Genomic DNA, 22196 nt, shown 5'->3' with positions numbered 1-22196 from the left:
TGAATTAAAGAAAACAAATATATCAAAGGATATTATAGAATACTTATTCGAACAAAGTCAACAAACTATATCGGCTACTTCCTAAATTTTGATAGTCAACGTTGTGACGGACTATATAGGTGATTTTCCCGGCCCATCATTAAAAAATATATAATAATAATAATAATAATAATAATGTTGGACTCGCTATCTTTGCTATCACTACGAATAAGTTTTATAAAACTTATTTTATTTAACACCATGAATTTTGTATCCTTGTTAAAGAGCTTGATAATCTAATAATTAAATTTCTATCAGTTGTATTGCATTTTCTACTATATTTAAGTTACAATTAAACTTTCATAAAGTTCTCATAAAATTAGTCGTTGACATCAATTATGAAAAAGACATCGATCTTAAAATCCCATGACGAAAATGGTGTCCATAATAAATTGAATATTAACAACTTCTAGTAGGGGTCTCAATTATGTAGTTTTTTTTAACACAATGCAATCTTTTTAGTTTACTTGTGTTCTAATTCACCTCAACAACATTTTACATGCACCAAAACTTACAAAACACATGAAAAAGACTTATCTTTTTAGGCTTTTAGCTCTTTAATGTCTCAAAGCATCTCAGTTGAGCATTGCATGTACCGGAACTTACATTAAAAAGGTGATCTTTTAGCTCATTTGTCCCAAATCATCGTCGTAGTCGATCTTTTGTCCATTTCCTTTAGGACTGACTCGGTCTTATAGTCTTCTTTTGGCCACCTCTTTTTGGTTTCTCTGCTTCTTCATTTTTTTTCTTTCTCCTTTTTTTAAGAAATCTGTTACGGCTAATTAGATACTAGATAACCCCAATTAGAAGGTTATGTATTCAACCCTATTGTGTGCAAAAATTATTTAGTCGTTCAAAAAAAATTATGTTGATTTAATAAGTTAAGTTATTGATTTCGAAAACGACTTATGTTTTTATTCTTGTTAGAAATATTAACCCTAACACACTCATATAAAATCATAGATAGACTGAACACAACACATTTTACCTACTAATCTAAACTTATCAAAAGAGTTAATAATAATTGAATTGTAAACACGTTAATCAAGTGGGTGGATAGTAAAAATGACTCAAACAAGTCATAATCAGTTTAAAAGGTGCGCTTAACTAAACATAATGACTCCCAATCTTTTCAGTTACACGAATTTTAACAATTTAATATAAAAACACTCTTTTTAATTAAACATGTTAACCCGATCATACCCTTTTATTTAATCTTATCTAAGACATTAGATATGAGAAAGTAATTAAAAGTGAGTTTTCTTTATATATGTGTGTTAGTGTTTTACAATATAAAAACACTGTTTGGATCTAATCCTAACACACATTTAGAGCATATGACAAAAGAAGTTCAAGAACTTTAATATTCTCACCGTCCAATTTACTTCCAACAAAATAACAGCCAGCCAACCAATAAAGTATCTCTCATCACTCCCTATATACAATACATACACACACCACTGCAAACTCAACAGCAGCTTCATCGTCACCCAAGACCATTTTTTTATATAAAAAGATGGTCTCACTTGTAGCTCCTCCGGCAACTGCCACGTCACCCGACCCCACATCCGACGATCTAGACGATGCAAACTTCATCACCATTAACCCACACAACAAGCACAAAGAAAACGAGAAAACAAAAACAGGAGAGTTTGAGTTTTTGTCGACCACATTAACATCTCCGACAACAATGTTGTCTGCTGACGAGCTGTTCTTCGAAGGGAAGCTGCTTCCATTTGGTCAGAAACAATGCCACGAGAAGCTTATGAAAATAAATCTTAAATATGAAGATCTTAATGTTAATGTGAATGTTGCAAAGGAGGTGAAGTTGGAAGATAATAATAATAATATTAATATTAATAATATTATTATTATTAGTAACACCGGCAACAGTAGTAGTAGTAATAGTAACAGTAATAATAATAATAACAGAATGGGTTGGTTTATCGATGAAGATCCATCACCTAGGCCACCTAAATGTACGGTTTTATGGAAGGAGTTGTTAAGGCTAAAGAAGCATAGGGGTTCTTCGCTTTTGGCATCGGCTTCTACGTCTTCGTCGTCGTCGTCTTCGTCTTCTATTGATGAAGAGAGTAAGAAAGAGAAAGTGAAGAGGGTGAAGAAGGGGTTGGAGAGGACTAGATCTGCCGGTATAAAGATACGGCCGATGGTTAACGTGCCGGTGTGCAGTCAAGCACGGAGTAACTCTATGCCGCCGGTGTATTCCGGTAGGAAAGGAATGCTGGACAGGTAAGGTGTTTAGGTAGTGTACTAGTGTCTGCATTTACTTTTTCAAGTAGTTTGCTTCGATTGGTATGGATGTTGTGGTTAAATTATTTAAGTGTTGTTAAGTTAAGTTAATGTGTAATTATATTTTTAGATAAGGTTAAAAGGATTCAAGTTAACTTTCGTTAAAGTGCTTGAGAATTCGGATTAACTTTTAATATTTGTAGAATTTTAAATTACAGGGATATTGGTGACCGTGAAAACCTGTTGTTAAGAAACTCACGGAATCCCACCAGGAACATGCTAACAACTAGATAGGGAACAAAGTTATAAACGAGTTAAGATGGAGCTCATGTAAGCTTGTGTTCAGCTCGTTAGTCTATAGCTCGAGATTAGCTAGTTTAGTATTTATTAAATATAAAATATATAAAAACTCGATGGTTATATTTATTATAATCTTTTACGTAATAATAATTTATGTAAATATATATTTAATATTAAAATAGTAGTTTTGTGAGTCTACTCTGATTTGATAAGCCTGTGCTCATTTAAGTCAATTCGTTTTCAAGTTGTTTGAAACCAATCTCAATTAATACACGAATGGTTGAGATCGCTTACACTCTTATTTTCATATAAAACAGAACTTGATTTAGATACTAGCATAGGTTGTTAGACAGCTAACATTCATTCAAGAGAGTTAAAAGAGAGAAAAGCTAGTCTATGTGGTAGAGTTTAATGCAAAAAGAGAGCACACTTTTAAAAACTGAATTGAATACAAGGGACCAACAATTAATGAATGCATTATATTTATATAACTTTATAAAGTACAAACAATTTTTCTTTCACTTACATAAACATTTAATTAATTCACAAATTTGTAACCAAAAAGAATAAAAAAAGAACTTGAATTACACTACCTTTTGGTTTGGTGAAAACTCTTGTATAACTCAAGAATTTTGTGGGTCAACCCTGAACACCAACATGAAGATGTAAACACCATATTAGATTCCCAAACAACAAACAAACATAATTTTTTTAAGGTTAGGTAACAAGTATCAAAGGTTACCTTAAGTTTGATCCTAGTTTCTCTTTGAGGCTGCTCGGAACCCTACCCGTCAAGTTATTGTCTTGCAAGAATCTACAATTACAAATTATATGAGACAAAATTCAACCTAGTGTTTGAATACTCTGTGAGGTAATGTAACTTAATGTTTTAAATAAACAAAACTAATGTTATTGCAATAATGATTCGCTTTTCAGTATACGTGCCATTAATGAATTAAGTTAATAATATAATACGTTGCACATCATATAACAGACTGGCCCCCATGGCCCACCATAAGTAACCAACAATGTAACTTTCACTTCATCTGCAAAATATTAGTACTATGAAATATAAAATTAGAGCTTACATTTCCTGCAATCCATCAATATTTGCCAAAGACGACAAAGAGCGATAAAATAAATTCAGTAAATGGGCTCCATTTTATTTAACTTATAATGTAAATCAATTTTTATTTATTTTATTTTTATTGTTTTTGGACTCAAGACAATCGTACATTTAAAGAAAGTTCAGGATTTTAATGTTATTATTTTATTTTATCCATTTTATTAATCTTACATTTCATAAATAAACAAAGCATAGATCCATTAATTGTGGCATGTTCTTATTTAGTTAAGATAAAAAAATCAACATTAAAAACAGGAATCTAAAACTTACAGAGTCTTTAACATCCTCAATGTACTGAAATCAGGAAGAGATCCAGACAAACTATTATTCCCAAGCCATCTGTCAAGTACACCAAACAGTTCATTAAACTTCTAATTCTATAAAATTTACACATTTTGCACATAGAACTTAAATTTTGTGACAAAAGTTTAGAAGTAAATAAGTTTCATACAAGTCACTTAATGCAGTCAAATTCGCAATGTTAGGAGACAAAGATCCGGAAAGCCTCATGCTTGTAAGATTTCTGAAAACAAAACACAAATTAAATCAAATTCACAAGTAACAAAATGTGATCATCATAAATATTAAGGTCAACTCACAATCCGGTAACGCGAATATTAGTTCCGTTAGAGCATGTAACTCCAGTCCACGCGTTTTCCTTAGGTAAACAAGGATCACCGTTCCAATCAAACGGAGGGTTCTCAAAAGCGTTCTTCAAACCATTCAACCCGATCACTACAAAACACAAAAGTCACATAAAAAATGTCACACTTGTGAATTGAAAGCATGTCAAATATGAATAAAAGTATCATACCATCGCGCGTGTGAGTTCTTCCACCAACAGGAATCACTTCAAACAACTCTCCACCATTAATTAAAGGGCCAAGAGTCGATCCACTAGCAGGAGTTAGTACGATCTTTGTGGAGCCCACAAGTGGCCACCGGTTGGCAAACAAAACCACACCAGACTGAGTGACATTAAGATTATTATAAAATGTGACATTATTTATGGTAATGCTTAATGATCTTGATGTTGTTCCGGTGTCGTCTGCGAAGTAAAGGGCAATGTAGTAATCTGAGTTTATGAGGGGTTCAGGAGGCCATTGAAGCTCCAGGGGCTGTGGCGGGTTGACCGTTAACTGGGTTTGGAAGATCTTCCTTGGAGGTAGGTTCCAGAACCCATTGATTGTTACGTTTTCTCCTTGTGATGGTGTAGGATTGTTGGCACCATATGGCTCCCAGTAGCGGTCAAATGGATCATCCGGGTACCTGTAATTTCACTTTGAATACAAATCTTATGAAAAACCATTCTAGTAATTTAGGGGATTCATTGTGTCGGTTTGCTGGATTAGCAGGTTGAAATTTTCAATCCTAACACCACTCGTATTTTTATTTGTGTAAAAAATGTCAGCTATAACTAGGACACACCGACCTGTTTAACCCATTCATCTAAATGTGTCAAACAGGTTGCGGGTTGAATTGCTCAATCTTGACATGTCTTTATTATAATTATTCGTGTCAAAAACATCAACCATAACCCTGTCAAAAACATCAACCATAACCCGCATACATTTAAGATTCTGTAGCCTGAACTGACCCATTTTACTCATTTTTCCAACGTGTCAAATGGGTTGGCGGGCGATAATCAAGTTCTGAACGTGTTAATCAAGTTGGTGGTTTGTATAAGATATGTTAAGCGGGTCATGAGCTTAGTGGGTTGAATTGTTCAATCGTGTAGAATTGACGGATCAAATCGTAGAATAGTGTCAAGTTGGAGGGTTGAATTGTTCAATTGTGTTGGGTTGGAGAGTTGAATTGTTCAACCCAAACACGACACATATTTTAAATATTTTTAATTCATGTCAAAAACATCAAACCGAATCCGCACACATTTAAATTTTGTAACCAGAATACGGCCAGTTTGAGCTATTTATTTATACATGTCAAATTGGTTGATGGGTGATAATCAACTTGTAAACTTGTTAATCGGGCTAGTGATTGATAGAAAATATCAAAAAATGGGTTTAATGGGTCATAAAAAGGTTGGCGGGTCAACTTGTTTAAATAAACAAGTTGGAGGGTCGAATTGTTGAATCAGGTCGAGTTGGTGGGCTGAATTGTTCAACCTGAACATGACTGATATTTTTATTCGTATAATAAATATCAACCCTGATCTACACACATTTAAACTAGTGGCTTGTGCAATCAATTAATTTTTGTGTCAAAATGGTTGATGGGGATAATTCAGTTGTAAACGTGCTAGTTGAGTTGGTGGATTGTAATAAGTTGGTTAAACATGTCATATATGGGATAGTGGGGTCGACCTGCTTTGCTAAATGATAAAGGATTAACCAGGTCAACTAACATAACCCATTCAACTAAATATGTCAACCTAAACACTACCCATTTTTAAAATGGTTAGATATGCCAACCCATAACCTGAAAATGATCAAATTAACAAAACTAACATACCCGATCACCGGTCCATCGTATCCAAAACTATGTCTTGCAACCAACCTCAAACTCGAATGACCAAAATCCGTAGAATTATACAACGAATCACCCAACAACACAAACTCTAGCGCCGATATAAACGGGTCCGAATCCGTATACGTATTCGAAGCCAAGCACACACTCATCGACTTCCCAGCCGCCTGAAACACGCCTTCATAATACGAGGCGTTTCGTTTCAAATAATCCTCGGTCGTATTCACAACGCTCCAAAACGTCCCGTCAACAATCTGATCAAACACGGGCGGCATATCAAAACCGTTGACTCCCCCATAATAATAAGTCGTCCGCACGAGGTACTTTCCCGTGCGGTACACGGGGACCACGTAACAAAACTTCCTCCGAATATTATTCGGTCGAAGAGGAAATGTTCTGACCGTGGAAAGCGTCCCGTCCAGAACGCTTTCCATAATGTTTCTGGGAGTACCCGTTGATATAAAGTCGGTGTCGGGAAACCATTCCTGATCACCGAGCGGGTGTTGGCACCGCAGTCAATTAGTAGAGCCCGGGGAGGCTGGGTTTGGGAATGGGAAATGGAAATGAGAGAGAGGGTGAAGAGGAGAGAAAGAAAGAATGCCATTGTTGAATGATGGAATAAGGGAAAGGTAGTGGAGTTGACAGAGTCGTTGTTGACTCAGTAGTGGAATGGAATTGGAAGGAAGGAAGGAAGCAAGGAATATAATAGAATAGGAAAGTTGAAGTTGAAGTTGAAGTTGTTGATGCTGACGGTGACGCGGGAACTAAAGTATTATATTCTTTTGGTTGTTTAATGGTTTGGATAAACGGCTTTTTTTGTTATTTGAATGCGCATTGTTTTTATATCTTATTTTATTTGATTGTTTCATTGATGTTAAACAAATCGGCAATTTGGTTTTGACCTTTCATTTTAACTTTCGTGTTTGTTAAATGTGATCACGTTAGGGTTGAGAAGAAAAGGATTATATACATACTTTAACAACTTTAATAAAGTAACAATCAACGGCTAGGATATTTTTTCTAATTTATCAAAACCGAACTTAGGTTCGGATTCGGTTATATACGCTATTGATGAATTTGTCAGGTCATTTAGTTGGGAGTTGTAAGCAATCTGCCTACATAGGGTGTTGCGAGTAAGCGCCCTGTCAAATTATACATAAACCAAAATTAATTTTTCATGAGAGTATTAGGACTTTGTAAATTATAAAGAAACTAATTGTTGGGCAATTATATATAGGGGTGAGTTAAATAACGGTTTGTCGTACATTACGTACGCGATCTTCTAGAGCGTTGTATTACAAAACACGTGGTGACGGTTTCGTAAATAACCAAAACTAGTTCATGATCAAATTCATCGATTACAAATCCATTATGATCCACATTCTAAGCTCCTCGCTCTATGTTATCCAATTTCTAAACCCTAATCAGAGCTTAAAGTATGAAATCTCTAAAGTCAAAAACAACAATCAAAACAATCATAATAGAATATCGTTAAACATCAAGAATATTTAAAATTGATCATAAAATAATGATTTAGTCAATCAAATTGATATGTAGAAGGATTTAAATTCATCAATCGATTATGAAATTGCAGAATAACATATTAATTGAGTATGGTTCAAAACATTATGTTTAAACGTTCTGTGCAAAACTGAAGACACTATGCACATTTAAGTGTTCTGACCAAAACGAACACCTTTAAATGTTCAAGTTTAGAACTTCATAACAAAAGGTTAAGAAATTCAAAACAAATATTTTAGAAGTTAAGAACAAAAAGTTCAGAAGTTCAAAACAAAATTTGAACACTCAGATGAAAAAAATTAAACACTCTAAACAAACATTTAAAAGTTCAGAAGCTCATATATGAAATTAAACTATATGTAACATGACATTGAACGCTAAAATCGTACTCATCAAGAAATCATCAATTGTCATCGATTTAATCATTGATATCCTTATATGAACAAATCTGCAACGTATTTAGACTTCTATCAGTTGAAATCAATTTTCAATACAATTGAAGTGAAGTCTACAATGGAGTCAGTGAAGATGGTTGAATGTTCATAACGATTAATTGGGATGGAAACGAATTGAAAGAATTACAATATTGTCGTTTTTTAAAATCAAGGGTATAAGTGTGTCGTGTACGTAATGTACAATAAGTGATTATCGTATTAGATTTTTTATCATCATATATACGTGTTAATAATTTTAGTAATTTGTCTACATGGCGTGTTGTGAGTAAGCGTTTTGTTAATATGTTAAGGAATATGTTAAAGGGTTCGAATTATGATTTGCAAATTTAACCGGGCAATACTTTACACCTTTTTTTAGAAAAAATATAATTCATATAAACTATTTGAAATACCTCCACACTTGTATTTTAAAATTTTAAAAATCCGAGATCATTTTGAGAATATAATATTATTAAAAAATTGAACATGTGGTTGTTACAATTGTCAAAGATACCCATTTTTTAAAGTTGTCAAACTCATATTATTTAGGGTAAATTTTAAGATAATCATCAAAATCACATCTCCAATCCATTTCCTATTATATGAATGAGTTATATGACAACTAAAGTAAATCTCTAAATATAGGGACTCATTTTTTATCCATACCATATAATATATCACAAATCTACCAATCACCATTTACTATATAATAAGACAAAAAAGAAAAAATAATAAAGAATTAATTTATGGATATGAATAGGGAATAGAATGTGAAAGAATTTTGAAAAATAATAGAAAAATTTATGGAATGATGTTTTTAGCTAAATTATAGGGAAAATATATGGAATGGGATGTGAATGCTCTTAGGCTATTTGTTTTGGGGCTCGGTAAAGCTGTCGTTGAAATGTTTTAACATTTGGCGGTATCAAATTCGTTCTTATAGTTCTTAAAACATACGTATAAAAATGTTTGGTATCATGTTTTCTTAAAATATTTTGTTTAGTGTAGTGTGTATATCTTTTTCTTTTTTTGAACAAGCTAGACAGAGCTGAAAAAAATATAAACATTAATAGAAGAGGGTTTCTAATCCACTCATCTCAAGCAAATCAACCTTTATCATTTCTGTGTACCATAAAAAATGGACAATATTATGAAAAAAAAAATCATTTCTAACCTTATTCGGCTAAAGACGATCTTGTTTTTAAAACTTCAAAGAGTCCACCAAACTGTAAGACAAACCACTTCAATTAACACTTTTTGTTTCAAACTAACACAAGCATAGTCTATTAACATCAACAAAGTCTTAATGTTTGTTTCTAGCCAATTCATCACTAGTTAAAATATCTTAATCAGAACACTCTTATCCTAACTATTTATCATAGAATTTAGTTGGTTTAGTTTAAATCAAGTATACAGTGTGACAATTATTTGTCTATTTCCAAGGGTGAGTTGAGGACTTTATGGTTGGATCGATGTCAATTTGTTTGTAAGCCATTGGCCCAAGTTCGAAATTCAAGTTCTTTGTGGTCCCAACTTTTCTGAGTCATGCATGTTTCAAACTTTCAATGATTCATAAGATGATTAATTGTTGTGGGTTCCATAAATCAGTAACTAGTTCAATTTCCTTCGTGGCAGTCCACCTTTAATCCGTAACTAGGATTTGATGGTAGTTGAAGGTGAAGGTGATGGCTTTAAGCGCACAATTTTAGTGGTTCGTGCTGATACACGCCTACACCAACTTCATCATTTAATGCCTGAGCACCAATACCTTTATATTAAAATGATAAACGTACCAAGTGTACGAAATGAAGCAAATAATTTTGGATTAATTTCTATTCCGGGTCACAAGTCGGTGAACCGGGTCTAAGAGGTTTTAACAAGTCGGTTAAAGTCTAAGGGGTATTATGAAACATTTCATATGCTTGGTGGCCAAGTTAACCTTGTTGGCCAAGTTGATCTTGTTGCCCAAGTTCACCTTCGTGGCCAAGTTGAGTGGTGACCACATATTATGCTTGGTGACCAAGTTGGGTTACTAGTATAAATAGATGTACAAAGTTAGTGTTAGACACAACAACAACACAACAACAACAAATACAACAATCACCGCCATCACTACCAAAGTTATTGTAATCAGTTTTTTGAGTTATATTTTCTGGTTATAATATAAGTCAGTTATTTATAAGTTGTGCGTTAATTATCGTTTATCATTCTTGAATTGGTATCAGAGCTCGGTTCAAGAACGCGATAATTAACGGCCAACAAAGAAAATGTCTCGATCGAACAAGTTGGTTTGATTTCCTGAAGAAGTTGTTATCGTGGTTGATCTAACAAGTTGGTTTGATCTCCCAAAGAAGTTGTTGTCATTGTCGATAGCATAGTTCGTTCAGTTGTTACTTTATTCAAACAAGTTGGGTTTGAGTAGCCATGGGTGACACGACTCCACCACCGCCGCTAAAGGGGAAAGAGAACGGGCCATCTTCCGTTCAATGTCCAATGTTAACTACAACGAACTATACCGTGTGGGCTATGAGGATGAAAGTAGTCCTAAGAGTTCACAAAGTTTGGGACACCATCAACTCGGGTGTCCCCGATGAAGACAAAAATGACATGGCTATGGCCTTGTTGTTTCAATCCATACCCGAAACCTTGATCATGCAAATTGGAGATCAAGAAACTGCTAAAGCCATGTGGGATTCGATTAAAACCCGACACTTAGGTGCCGAACGGGTTAGAGAAGCACGTCTCCAAACCTTGTCAATGGAATTTGACAATATGAAGATGAACGAGTCAGATTCCATAGATAACTTTGCGGGCAAGTTATCGAGCATAGCCTCGAAATCAGCGGCTCTCGGCGAAGTTATAGATGAAGCAAGGTTGGTAAAGAAGTTTCTCAAAAGTCTCCCAAGATCGAAGTATATTCAAATGGTTGCTTCACTTGAGCAAATGTTGGATCTCAATAAAACGGGATTTGAAGATGTTGTAGGCCGACTCCGAGCCTATGAGGAGCGAATCCGAGAAGAAGAAATTCTAGGGGATGACCAAGGTAAACTTTTATTCGGTAAATATGATTCATCAAGTCATAGAAGTTTTGAATCTAATGGGGGACGAGGACGAGGAGGTCGAGGTCGCGGTCGAGGCCGTTTCAATGGCCAATACCGAACCCCTAGTACCGAACAAGGGTCATCAAGTCGGGGAAAAGTAAGGGTGAAGAAAGATCGGTCAAAGATTTTATGTTACCGATGTGACCAGTTTGGTCACTTTGCATCCGGTTGCCCGGACCGAGTTCAAAAGGGTCAAGAAGCAAACAAAACCGAAGTTCGTGAAAATTTTGATGATGCGGCGTATATGCATCAAGTTGTGTTCTTAAATGAACAAAACCTAATACCAAAGAAATACGAGACCGAGCGGGTCGAAGATGATGTATGGTATTTGGATAATGGGGTAAGTAATCATATGACGGGAAACCGGTCGTATTTTTTAGAGTTAAACGAGAACATAACCGGGAGGGTTAAGTTCGGAGATGGGCCATTTGTTCAAATCAAGGGAAAATGCTCAATTCTTTTCCAAGGAAAATCGGGTGACCAAGACTTGCTAACCGAGATTTATTATATTCCGGAGTTAAAAAATAATATAATAAGTCACGGTCAAGCAACGGAGTCCGGATGTGACATTCGGATGAAACACTATCTTCTGACCATGTACGATGAGAACGGGAGGTTACTCATGAAGTTCAAGAGATCCGAAAACCGACTCTATAAAATACGAATGAAAATTGGAGCTCCCGTGTGTTTGCAATCAAAGATTGAAGATGATGCATGGCGTTGGCACGCAAGACTTGGGCACATCAATTTCGAGTTAATGAAATCGATGGCTAAGAAGGATCTTGTACGAGGTTTACCACATGTTGAACACGGAAATCAGTTGTGTGAATCGTGCTTGGTGGGTAAACAAACGAGGCGTTCGTTTCCGGCTACATCCTCGTTTAGAGCATCCCAACCTTTGGAGTTAGTTCATGGTGACTTGTGCGGTCCAATAACCCCATCCACTATCTCGGGTAATAGATATGTCTTTGTTATTATAGACGATTACTCACTATACATGTGGACGTTTTTATTAAAAGAAAAAGGTGAAGCGTTTGAAAGTTTTAAGAGGTTTAAAGCCCTGATCGAGACGGAGGCGGGTTTACCAATGAAAACTCTCCGAACCGATAGGGGAGGAGAATTCACTTCACGTGATTTCAATAGGTTCTGCGATGAAAGTGGAATTATTCGGCATTTAACCGCCTCGTACCCGCCACAACAAAATGGCGTGGTAGAAAGGCGAAACCGGACTTTAATGGGGATGGTGCGGAGTATTCTAAAGGTGATGCATGTACCGAATTATATGTGGGGAGAAGCGGTCCGACATTCAAACTTTTTAATCAATCGGGTCCCAACCCGGGCCTTGGTGTCACACCCGGCCCTGAGCGGCGGAAACAGCCGGGCGCGCACGAGTGGGGATTGATAATTAAGAACGGGCCATTGCAAAACATTCAAAGATTTTTATTGCGCATGAGAAGTTTAGTACAAACACATTACATTGTTCAACGATTACAAAAAGAAACATCCAAGTATAAAACTGAAGATTTCCTCGCCATATCCCCTTGCGCGGCGGGTAACCGTGCGCATCGAGGGGATAAAACCAAAATCTTCCAAAAAGCTTGTTTTAGATGTTCAGCGTGTGGTGCTCTAAGTGTGACTCCATGCGCTACCTAGTTATCTCCTGAAAGACACGTAAAAACATTTGAATCAGTATAAACTGAGTGAGTTCACAAGTTTTAGTAACTTGATAAAATCATTCTGAAACATTTCTGGCAACATCATTAACATCTGCTTGGTAAAATCGTATTAACACATAATTCTGACAATATTCTGATAAAAATCGTTCCGCGGGTTACGCGTGAACAAATTCTGGATACGGTGCTCGTCTATGTAAGTGGCGCAGCCACTACGAGCTAAAATAACGTAAAACCGTCCCGCGAGTTACGCGCAGACGTTTCTGGAAAACTATGCTCGTCTATGCAAAGAGGCATTGCCCCTACGAGCTAAGGATACTGTCCCGCGGGTTACGCGCGAACAATTCTGAGAAACTGTGCTCGTCCATGCAAAGAGGCATTGCCCCTACGAGCTAAGGATACCGTCCCGCGGGTTACGCGCAGACGTTGTGCCGGAAAACAAGGCGCTCGTCCATGCAAAGAGGCGCGACCCCTACGAGCGGGCTCAACCCCATAGTACTGCCCCATGCCAGGCACTCGTCCATGCAAAGAGGTGCGACCCCTACGAGTGGGCGGATCAAACCAGCAGTCCCTACCCTTAGAATTCCAATGGTAAAGTGATCACTTACTCGAGTTCTAGCGCACATACATTGAAAACCTTAGATAACCGTTTGCATTGCTCATCATGAAACATAACTTAAACACATAATCGCTTGCATAGCTTGTAAGTATACCATGATAAAACATTATTTAAGTACGTGTCCCTCGCCCCGAAAGCAGTTTAAAAACAGTGAAAACAGTGAAAATAGGGGCTGTGAGACTCACCTGTGGTTCTTGTTAAGGGATTAATCGAGATTCGGGTTTTCTTGGTGTTGGCTTCGGAATCGAAGGTCTAGAATACGATTAAATAACAAGTATATATATTAAGATCAAGAAATAGGAGAATATAAGGGTTGGATAGTAGGTCTCAAGGTTATATTCTCGGCTTACCTAGTAACAGGATCGGAGCTGGAAACAACGGATGCTTGGGAAAGGATTAGTGCAAGTTTGTAGTTCTTTGAAGTGTGTTTTGGGTGATAATTTAGGCTACAAATTTATAGGCAAACTCAAGGGAACACAATCCCTTGCTTTAGGGGATTGAAATCTTTTCATATCTAAATGTAATGATGATAAAGTATGGAAGTTATTATTATTTACTTAAGAGTGGAGTGGTGGATAAAAGATTTTGATTTGATTTGGACAGAACATGCAGGTCTGGGGTTGGTGAGAATAGGGTGGCTGACAGTTGACTTTTCATGTTACAGTGTGCTTTTTCAGGTACTTTTGTCAGTGTACAGTAAAAAGTGGAAAATCTCTGAAACACGCTACTGTTTCCTTTCGGGCGGGAGTAATCTCCTTAACTGGAGAATAGACCAAGTGTTCTGCGCGTATAACTTGGTGCGCATAGCTTTCTGCGTATAGGACATGTCTTTGCTGCGGGTAGGTGCGTAACCTTCTCGCAGTTAGGGACATTTGAGTTTCATTTGTAGATTCTCCAGGTGGTCTTGGTATTTCAACATAGTGATCAGTCATGTTGAAGTCAATTCCATCTTGGAGCTTCAGACAAACTAGCTCTCAACGTTCCCGCCATGCGGGTAGGTTAGTTCCCTTCCGCACGCGCATAAACGATGTAGGATGCACCCGCCTTAGCATCATGCGGGATGGTCAACCCATAGACAACATAACGTTTAAGTTACATGAAAACATAAAGCCAAATCATTCACGCATGGCGCATATAACATATGCTCACGCTGGTTCTTAACATGGTGCGCTCGCGCAGGTTGCACATAACAACTGCACGCGCTTAATATTTTCAATCACCTAATTATTAGGTTGATTACTTAGCTTATGGGTTTGGGAAATTACCGGTTGTCACATTCTCCCCTCGTTAAACGAATTTCGTCCCGAAATTTAGGAGACGTTGCTGGCAGAAGCCATGTTCTGAAAGAGGTGTGGGTATTTTGTGCGCATCTGGTCTTCTCTTTCCCAAGTGAATTCAGGCCCACGCCTCGAGTTCCATTGAACCTTTACTAACTTGATTTTGCTTCTGCGTAACTTTTGTTCTTTCCAATCGGTTACTGCTATGGGTTCTTCTACGAAGTGCAGCTGTTTGTCGATGTGAATCTCTTCCAACGGCAAAATCAACGTTTCATCAGATAAACACTTTTTGAGGTTGGACACATGAAACGTGTCATGAACTCCACTGAGTTCGGCGGGTAAACGGAGTTTATAAGCAACCGGACCGATCCTTTCCAGGATCTCAAATGGTCCAATATAGCGCGGATTCAACTTTCCTCGCTTGCCGAAACGGGGGACTCCTTTCCATGGAGAGACTTTCAAAAGTACTCTATCCCCTACCTGAAACTCCAATGGTTTCCTTCGCACATCTGCGTAGCTCTTCTGTCTGTCGCGCGCTGTCTTAAGGCGATCCCTTATCTGAAAAATCTTGTCTGTTGTTTCTTGGATCAATTCTGGACCAGTCATTTGCTTGTCACCCACTTCAGCCCAACACAGTGGGGATCTACACTTGCGCCCATATAACGCTTCAAACGGCGCTGCCTTGAGGCTTGTGTGATAACTGTTATTGTAAGAAAATTCAACCAACGGAAGGTGGGTATCCCAACTACCTCCAAAATCGATCGCGCACGCGCGCAGCATATCTTCCAATGTCTGGATCGTTCGTTCGCTTTGTCCATCCGTTTGGGGGTGATAAGCCGTACTCATGTCCAGTCGAGTACCTAACCCCTCTTGTAATGATCTCCAAAACCTTGAGGTGAACCGACTATCTCTATCAGAAATGATGGACACTGGGACTCCATGTTTTGAAACTACTTCTCGAATATATAGTCGGGCTAACTTTTCCATTTTATCAGTTTCTTTAATCGGCAGGAAGTGCGCTGACTTAGTTAGCCGATCTACAATAACCCATATCGTGTCGTAACCCCCAGGTGTCCTTGGTAGTTTGGTGATGAAATCCATGGAGATTTGTTCCCACTTCCACATGGGAATTTCTGGCTGTTGAAGTAACCCCGACGGCTTCTGGTATTCAGCCTTTACCTTTGAACACGTCAGGCACTTACTGACATGTGTCGCGATGGCGCCTTTAAGATTGGGCCACCAATACAACATTTTAACATCTTGGTACATCTTGTCTGCGCCAGGATGTACGGAATACCGCGTCTTGTGAGCTTCGTTTAATACCTGCTCGCGCAGTCCTCCCTTGAGAGGGACCCATATGCGGTTGGCAAAATATCGAGTGTCGTTTTCTTTGAGCTCCAAATTCTTAATCATTCCCCCAAGGGCTTCGTTTTTAACAAACTCTGGTTTCAAGGCTTCTTGCTGAGCTTCTCGGATGCGAGTAGAGAGCTCTGCGCGAATGGTCAACCTTAGAGCCTTGACTCGTAGCGTTTTTATTCGCTCCTTCCTACTTAGCGCGTCTGCTACCACATTCGCCTTCCCCGGATGATACTTTATCTCGCAATCATAATCATTCAACAATTCAACCCATCTTCGTTGCCTCATGTTTAAATCCTTCTGATTGAATATATGTTGGAGGCTCTTATGATCCGTAAAGATTACACATTTCGTACCGTAGAGGTAATGGCGCCAAATCTTTAGCGCGAAGACAACCGCTCCAAGTTCTAAATCATGCGTTGTGTAGTTCTTTTCATTGGTCTTGAGTTGGCGCGAGGCATACGCTATAACTTTGTCTCGCTGCATAAGGACACATCCGAGTCCCTGGTGTGAAGCGTCGCAGTAAACGACGATGTCATCCGTCCCCTCTGGTAAAGATAAAATTGGCGCACTACATAACTTCTGTTTCAACATTTGAAATGCCGCTTCCTGATTCTCGCCCCAAATAAACGCCTTGTCTTTCTGAGTTAGCGCGGTCAGAGGTAGAGCTAACTTGGAGAAGTTCTCAATGAAGCGTCGATAGTAGCCAGCTAGTCCTAGGAATTGCCTCACCTCAGTTGGGGTTTTTGGCGCTTCCCAGTTTTCGATGGCCTTGACTTTGGAAGGATCAACGTGAATTCCTTTCTCGTTTACAACGTGACCGAGAAAGTGAACTTCTCTAAGCCAAAACTCGCACTTGGAAAACTTCGCATACAACTTTTCTTTCCTTAACAATTCCAAAATCAATCTCAGGTGTTGCTCATGCTCGGCCTTGGTCCGAGAGTAAATCAGAATATCATCTATAAACACAATCACAAACTTGTCCAAGTATGGTTTGCACACACGGTTCATCAGATCCATGAATATAGCCGGCGCATTAGTTAGCCCGAAAGGCATCACTAAGAACTCATAATGGCCATATCTGGTTCGGAAGGCTGTCTTTGGCGCGTCTTCCTCATGGACCCTAAGTTGGTGGTATCCTGACCGTAGATCTATCTTCGAATAATAACTGGATCCCTGCAACTGGTCAAATAAGTCGTCAATCCTCGGTAAGGGGTACCGATTTTTGACTGTCAGCTTATTCAGCTCCCTGTAGTCAATACACATCCGGAACGAACCATCCTTCTTCTTAACAAACAGTATTGGAGCTCCCCAAGGTGAAAAGCTTGGGCGTATGAAACCCTTATCCAAAAGTTCCTGTAACTGATTGGATAGCTCTTGCATCTCAGATGGAGCTAATCGATAAGGCGCTCGGGCTACTGGCGCAGCTCCTGGGACCAAATCAATTCGAAACTCGATTTGTCGCGGTGGCGGCAATCCGGGCAGATCTTTAGGAAAAACTTCTGGAAATTCGCGCACTACAGGTAAGTCTTCAATTCTTCGCTCATCTCCCTTCTCTATTGCATGCGCCAGGAAGGCGTAGTACCCTTTCCTTAGGCACTTGCGCGCCTTTAGGCACGAAATCAGTTTCGTCGCAACTCCCTTTCTTTCCCCTTGAATCATCAAAGTTTCTCCGTTCAACAGTGGAATCCGAACCTGCTTCTCATGACAAACAATCTCCGCGAGATTCTCGACCAACCAATCCATACCTACCACAATATCGAAACTTCCCAAATCTATTGGCAACAAGTTTATATTGAACTCATGACCTCCCATGACTAATACACATTGCTCAGTCCTTTCATTCGCGCATAACTGCCTACCATTGGCTAGTTCTATAGTATAAGGTTTGTCTAGCCTACTGGTCGCTAAGCCCAGGGAGTTTTTAAACTCATGGGATATAAAACTTAGGTCAGCGCCAGTATCAAATAAGACAGATGCATAATGACCGTTAAGCAAAAACGTACCGGTTACCACATTCGGCTCTTCCTTTGCTTCACCCGCGCCGATCACAAAAGCTCTCCCGCGAGCTTGGTTTCCTTTCTGTGGGCAATCCCGACTGAAGTGTCCAGGCTTCCCGCATGCGTAGCAGCTGTCGCTCGAACCAGCTTCTCTGATGCGACAATTCATCGCCTTGTGTCCTGGTCTGCCACATTTGGCGCATTCGATTTTTGCGCATTCACCCTCGTGGTGATACTTGCATTTGCTGCACCATGGGCGAGGCCCGCTGTATCCTTTCCTTGATGGTTCCGCGGCTTGAATCGCGTAAACCCTTGTGCTTTCCTGCTTCTTGGGCGGTGGCTGCTTGAAGTCTGACCCTCGGTGGGAGTTCCATTTCCTCTTGGAGTCAGAGGTTCGCTGCTCGTTCAAGCGAGCGGTCAACATACCCGCACGAACCGTATCCCTTGTAAGGGTGATGGCTCGCGCAACCGCCTCGTCAAAGGTCGGAGGTGCGGCGGCGTTGAGCGGGACTCTAACGACAGGAGGTAACCCAAAGATGTACCTCTCGATTTTCTTTTCTTCTGTGTTTGCCATGTCTGGCACCAGCTGGCAAAGCTCGTTGAAACGATTGGTGTAGGCATCGATATCCGTTCCTACCATGGTGTGGTTCCAGAATTCTTGTTGCAAGCTCTGAATTTCTGCGCGAGAGCAGAACTTTCTCATCATCATTTCTTTCAATTCTTCCCAGGTCTTGTGAAGAGCAACTTCTCGCCCCAAAGTCTTTACTTGGAGCTTCCACCAAGACGAAGCTGCTTCTTGGAACATGCAGGTCGCGTAAAGGACCTTCTGGTTTTCACTACATCCGCTGATGGAGAGAACGGTCTCCATCTTGTCAATCCAATTGTAGAGCCCAATGGCTCCTTCGGTGCCTTTGAACGGCCAAGGCCTACAGGCCATGAATGTTTTATAGGAGCATCCTTTGTTCAAGGCTCCTGATTCGGGTTCTGGGGTCTCGTTCTCTTGGCGACCCTGACTAGATTCGGCCTTGCTGGCCTCATGCGTTGCAATCGCCTGCGCGATTATTTCTGCGAGCTCCTCGGGTGTCATGGTAATTCCCTTGGCTCTGGTTGGAGGCATTCTTTTCATAAAAAGAAAATATAACAAACTTAGCGCATGTACTCAGAGCACATAATGTTCTTATCTCTAGACACTGTGACCCGTGTTCCTAAGTGCGTGTGTGATTTTTCTTTTGAAAATATTCTTTTGAAAATATTCTTTGAAAAATATTTCATGCGATTCCCCAAAGGTTATAGTCTAGGTTAAAAACTTCTTTTCCTAGTTCGCTATAACCAGTGCTCTGATACCAATCTGTCACACCCGGCCCTGAGCGGCGGAAACAGCCGGGCGCGCACGAGTGGGGATTGATAATTAAGCACGGGCCATTGCAAAACATTCAAAGATTTTTATTGCGCATGAGAAGTTTAGTACAAACACATTACATTGTTCAACGATTACAAAAAGAAACATCCAAGTATAAAACTGAAGATTTCCTCGCCATATCCCCTTGCGCGGCGGGTAACCGTGCGCATCGAGGGGATAAAACCAAAATCTTCCAAAAAGCTTGTTTTAGATGTTCAGCGTGTGGTGCTCTAAGTGTGACTCCATGCGCTACCTAGTTATCTCCTGAAAGACACGTAAAAACATTTGAATCAGTATAAACTGAGTGAGTTCACAAGTTTTAGTAACTTGATAAAATCATTCTGAAACATTTCTGGCAACATCATTAACATCTGCTTGGTAAAATCGTATTAACACATAATTCTGACAATATTCTGATAAAAATCGTTCCGCGGGTTACGCGTGAACAAATTCTGGATACGGTGCTCGTCTATGTAAGTGGCGCAGCCACTACGAGCTAAAATAACGTAAAACCGTCCCGCGAGTTACGCGCAGACGTTTCTGGAAAACTATGCTCGTCTATGCAAAGAGGCATTGCCCCTACGAGCTAAGGATACTGTCCCGCGGGTTACGCGCGAACAATTCTGAGAAACTGTGCTCGTCCATGCAAAGAGGCATTGCCCCTACGAGCTAAGGATACCGTCCCGCGGGTTACGCGCAGACGTTGTGCCGGGAAAACAAGGCGCTCGTCCATGCAAAGAGGCGCGACCCCTACGAGCGGGCTCAACCCCATAGTACTGCCCCATGCCAGGCACTCGTCCATGCAAAGAGGTGCGACCCCTACGAGTGGGCGGATCAAACCAGCAGTCCCTACCCTTAGAATTCCAATGGTAAAGTGATCACTTACTCGAGTTCTAGCGCACATACATTGAAAACCTTAGATAACCGTTTGCATTGCTCATCATGAAACATAACTTAAACACATAATCGCTTGCATAGCTTGTAAGTATACCATGATAAAACATTATTTAAGTACGTGTCCCTCGCCCCGAAAGCAGTTTAAAAACAGTGAAAACAGTGAAAATAGGGGCTGTGAGACTCACCTGTGGTTCTTGTTAAGGGATTAATCGAGATTCGGGTTTTCTTGGTGTTGGCTTCGGAATCGAAGGTCTAGAATACGATTAAATAACAAGTATATATATTAAGATCAAGAAATAGGAGAATATAAGGGTTGGATAGTAGGTCTCAAGGTTATATTCTCGGCTTACCTAGTAACAGGATCGGAGCTGGAAACAACGGATGCTTGGGAAAGGATTAGTGCAAGTTTGTAGTTCTTTGAAGTGTGTTTTGGGTGATAATTTAGGCTACAAATTTATAGGCAAACTCAAGGGAACACAATCCCTTGCTTTAGGGGATTGAAATCTTTTCATATCTAAATGTAATGATGATAAAGTATGGAAGTTATTATTATTTACTTAAGAGTGGAGTGGTGGATAAAAGATTTTGATTTGATTTGGACAGAACATGCAGGTCTGGGGTTGGTGAGAATAGGGTGGCTGACAGTTGACTTTTCATGTTACAGTGTGCTTTTTCAGGTACTTTTGTCAGTGTACAGTAAAAAGTGGAAAATCTCTGAAACACGCTACTGTTTCCTTTCGGGCGGGAGTAATCTCCTTAACTGGAGAATAGACCAAGTGTTCTGCGCGTATAACTTGGTGCGCATAGCTTTCTGCGTATAGGACATGTCTTTGCTGCGGGTAGGTGCGTAACCTTCTCGCAGTTAGGGACATTTGAGTTTCATTTGTAGATTCTCCATGTGGTCTTGGTATTTCAACATAGTGATCAGTCATGTTGAAGTCAATTCCATCTTGGAGCTTCAGACAAACTAGCTCTCAACGTTCCCGCCATGCGGGTAGGTTAGTTCCCTTCCGCACGCGCATAAACGATGTAGGATGCACCCGCCTTAGCATCATGCGGGATGGTCAACCCATAGACAACATAACGTTTAAGTTACATGAAAACATAAAGCCAAATCATTCACGCATGGCGCATATAACATATGCTCACGCTGGTTCTTAACATGGTGCGCTCGCGCAGGTTGCACATAACAACTGCACGCGCTTAATATTTTCAATCACCTAATTATTAGGTTGATTACTTAGCTTATGGGTTTGGGAAATTACCGGTTGTCACACCATGTACGATGAGAACGGGAGGTTACTCATGAAGTTCAAGAGATCCGAAAACCGACTCTATAAAATACGAATGAAAATTGGAGCTCCCGTGTGTTTGCAATCAAAGATTGAAGATGATGCATGGCGTTGGCACGCAAGACTTGGGCACATCAATTTCGAGTTAATGAAATCGATGGCTAAGAAGGATCTTGTACGAGGTTTACCACATGTTGAACACGGAAATCAGTTGTGTGAATCGTGCTTGGTGGGTAAACAAACGAGGCGTTCGTTTCCGGCTACATCCTCGTTTAGAGCATCCCAACCTTTGGAGTTAGTTCATGGTGACTTGTGCGGTCCAATAACCCCATCCACTATCTCGGGTAATAGATATGTCTTTGTTATTATAGACGATTACTCACGATACATGTGGACGTTTTTATTAAAAGAAAAAGGTGAAGCGT

The 22196-nt window shown here is 39.5% G+C and overlaps 1 protein-coding gene and 1 pseudogene across 2 annotated transcripts; one reads left to right on the top strand and one right to left on the bottom strand.

Moving 5' to 3' along the window:
* The first annotated feature begins 1555 nt into the window (after positions 1 to 1555).
* LOC143586207 (uncharacterized) lies at positions 1556 to 2542 on the top strand. The gene has a single exon (XM_077067805.1). It carries the CDS (start codon positions 1556 to 1558, stop codon positions 2291 to 2293), a length of 738 nt encoding a protein of 245 aa, XP_076923920.1. The 3' UTR covers positions 2294 to 2542.
* A 502-nt stretch (positions 2543 to 3044) lies between these two features.
* LOC143586203 (putative LRR receptor-like serine/threonine-protein kinase PAM74) lies at positions 3045 to 6816 on the bottom strand (annotated as a pseudogene). The gene is made up of 7 exons (XR_013144670.1): positions 6188 to 6816; positions 4530 to 4984; positions 4315 to 4450; positions 4167 to 4238; positions 3986 to 4054; positions 3332 to 3403; positions 3045 to 3234 (listed from the first exon to the last, which is right to left on the bottom strand). The product of XR_013144670.1 is annotated as a putative LRR receptor-like serine/threonine-protein kinase PAM74 (transcript).
* Between the last annotated feature and the right edge of the window lie 15380 nt (positions 6817 to 22196).

Source organism: Bidens hawaiensis, unplaced genomic scaffold (genome assembly GCF_021521415.1).
Source record: "Bidens hawaiensis isolate Kalapana, Puna unplaced genomic scaffold, B.hawaiensis_p1.1 tig00034468_1, whole genome shotgun sequence".
Lineage (NCBI taxonomy): Eukaryota > Viridiplantae > Streptophyta > Magnoliopsida > Asterales > Asteraceae > Bidens > Bidens hawaiensis.
Note: the sequence above shows the minus strand (reverse complement) of the source record. Positions and strands in the feature narration are given on the sequence as shown.

Bases quoted from the DNA above. Each gene is read 5' to 3' on its own strand.
- LOC143586207 (XM_077067805.1), top strand. From the start codon at position 1,556: ATGGTCTCACTTGTAGCTCCTCCGGCAACTGCCACGTCACCCGACCCC.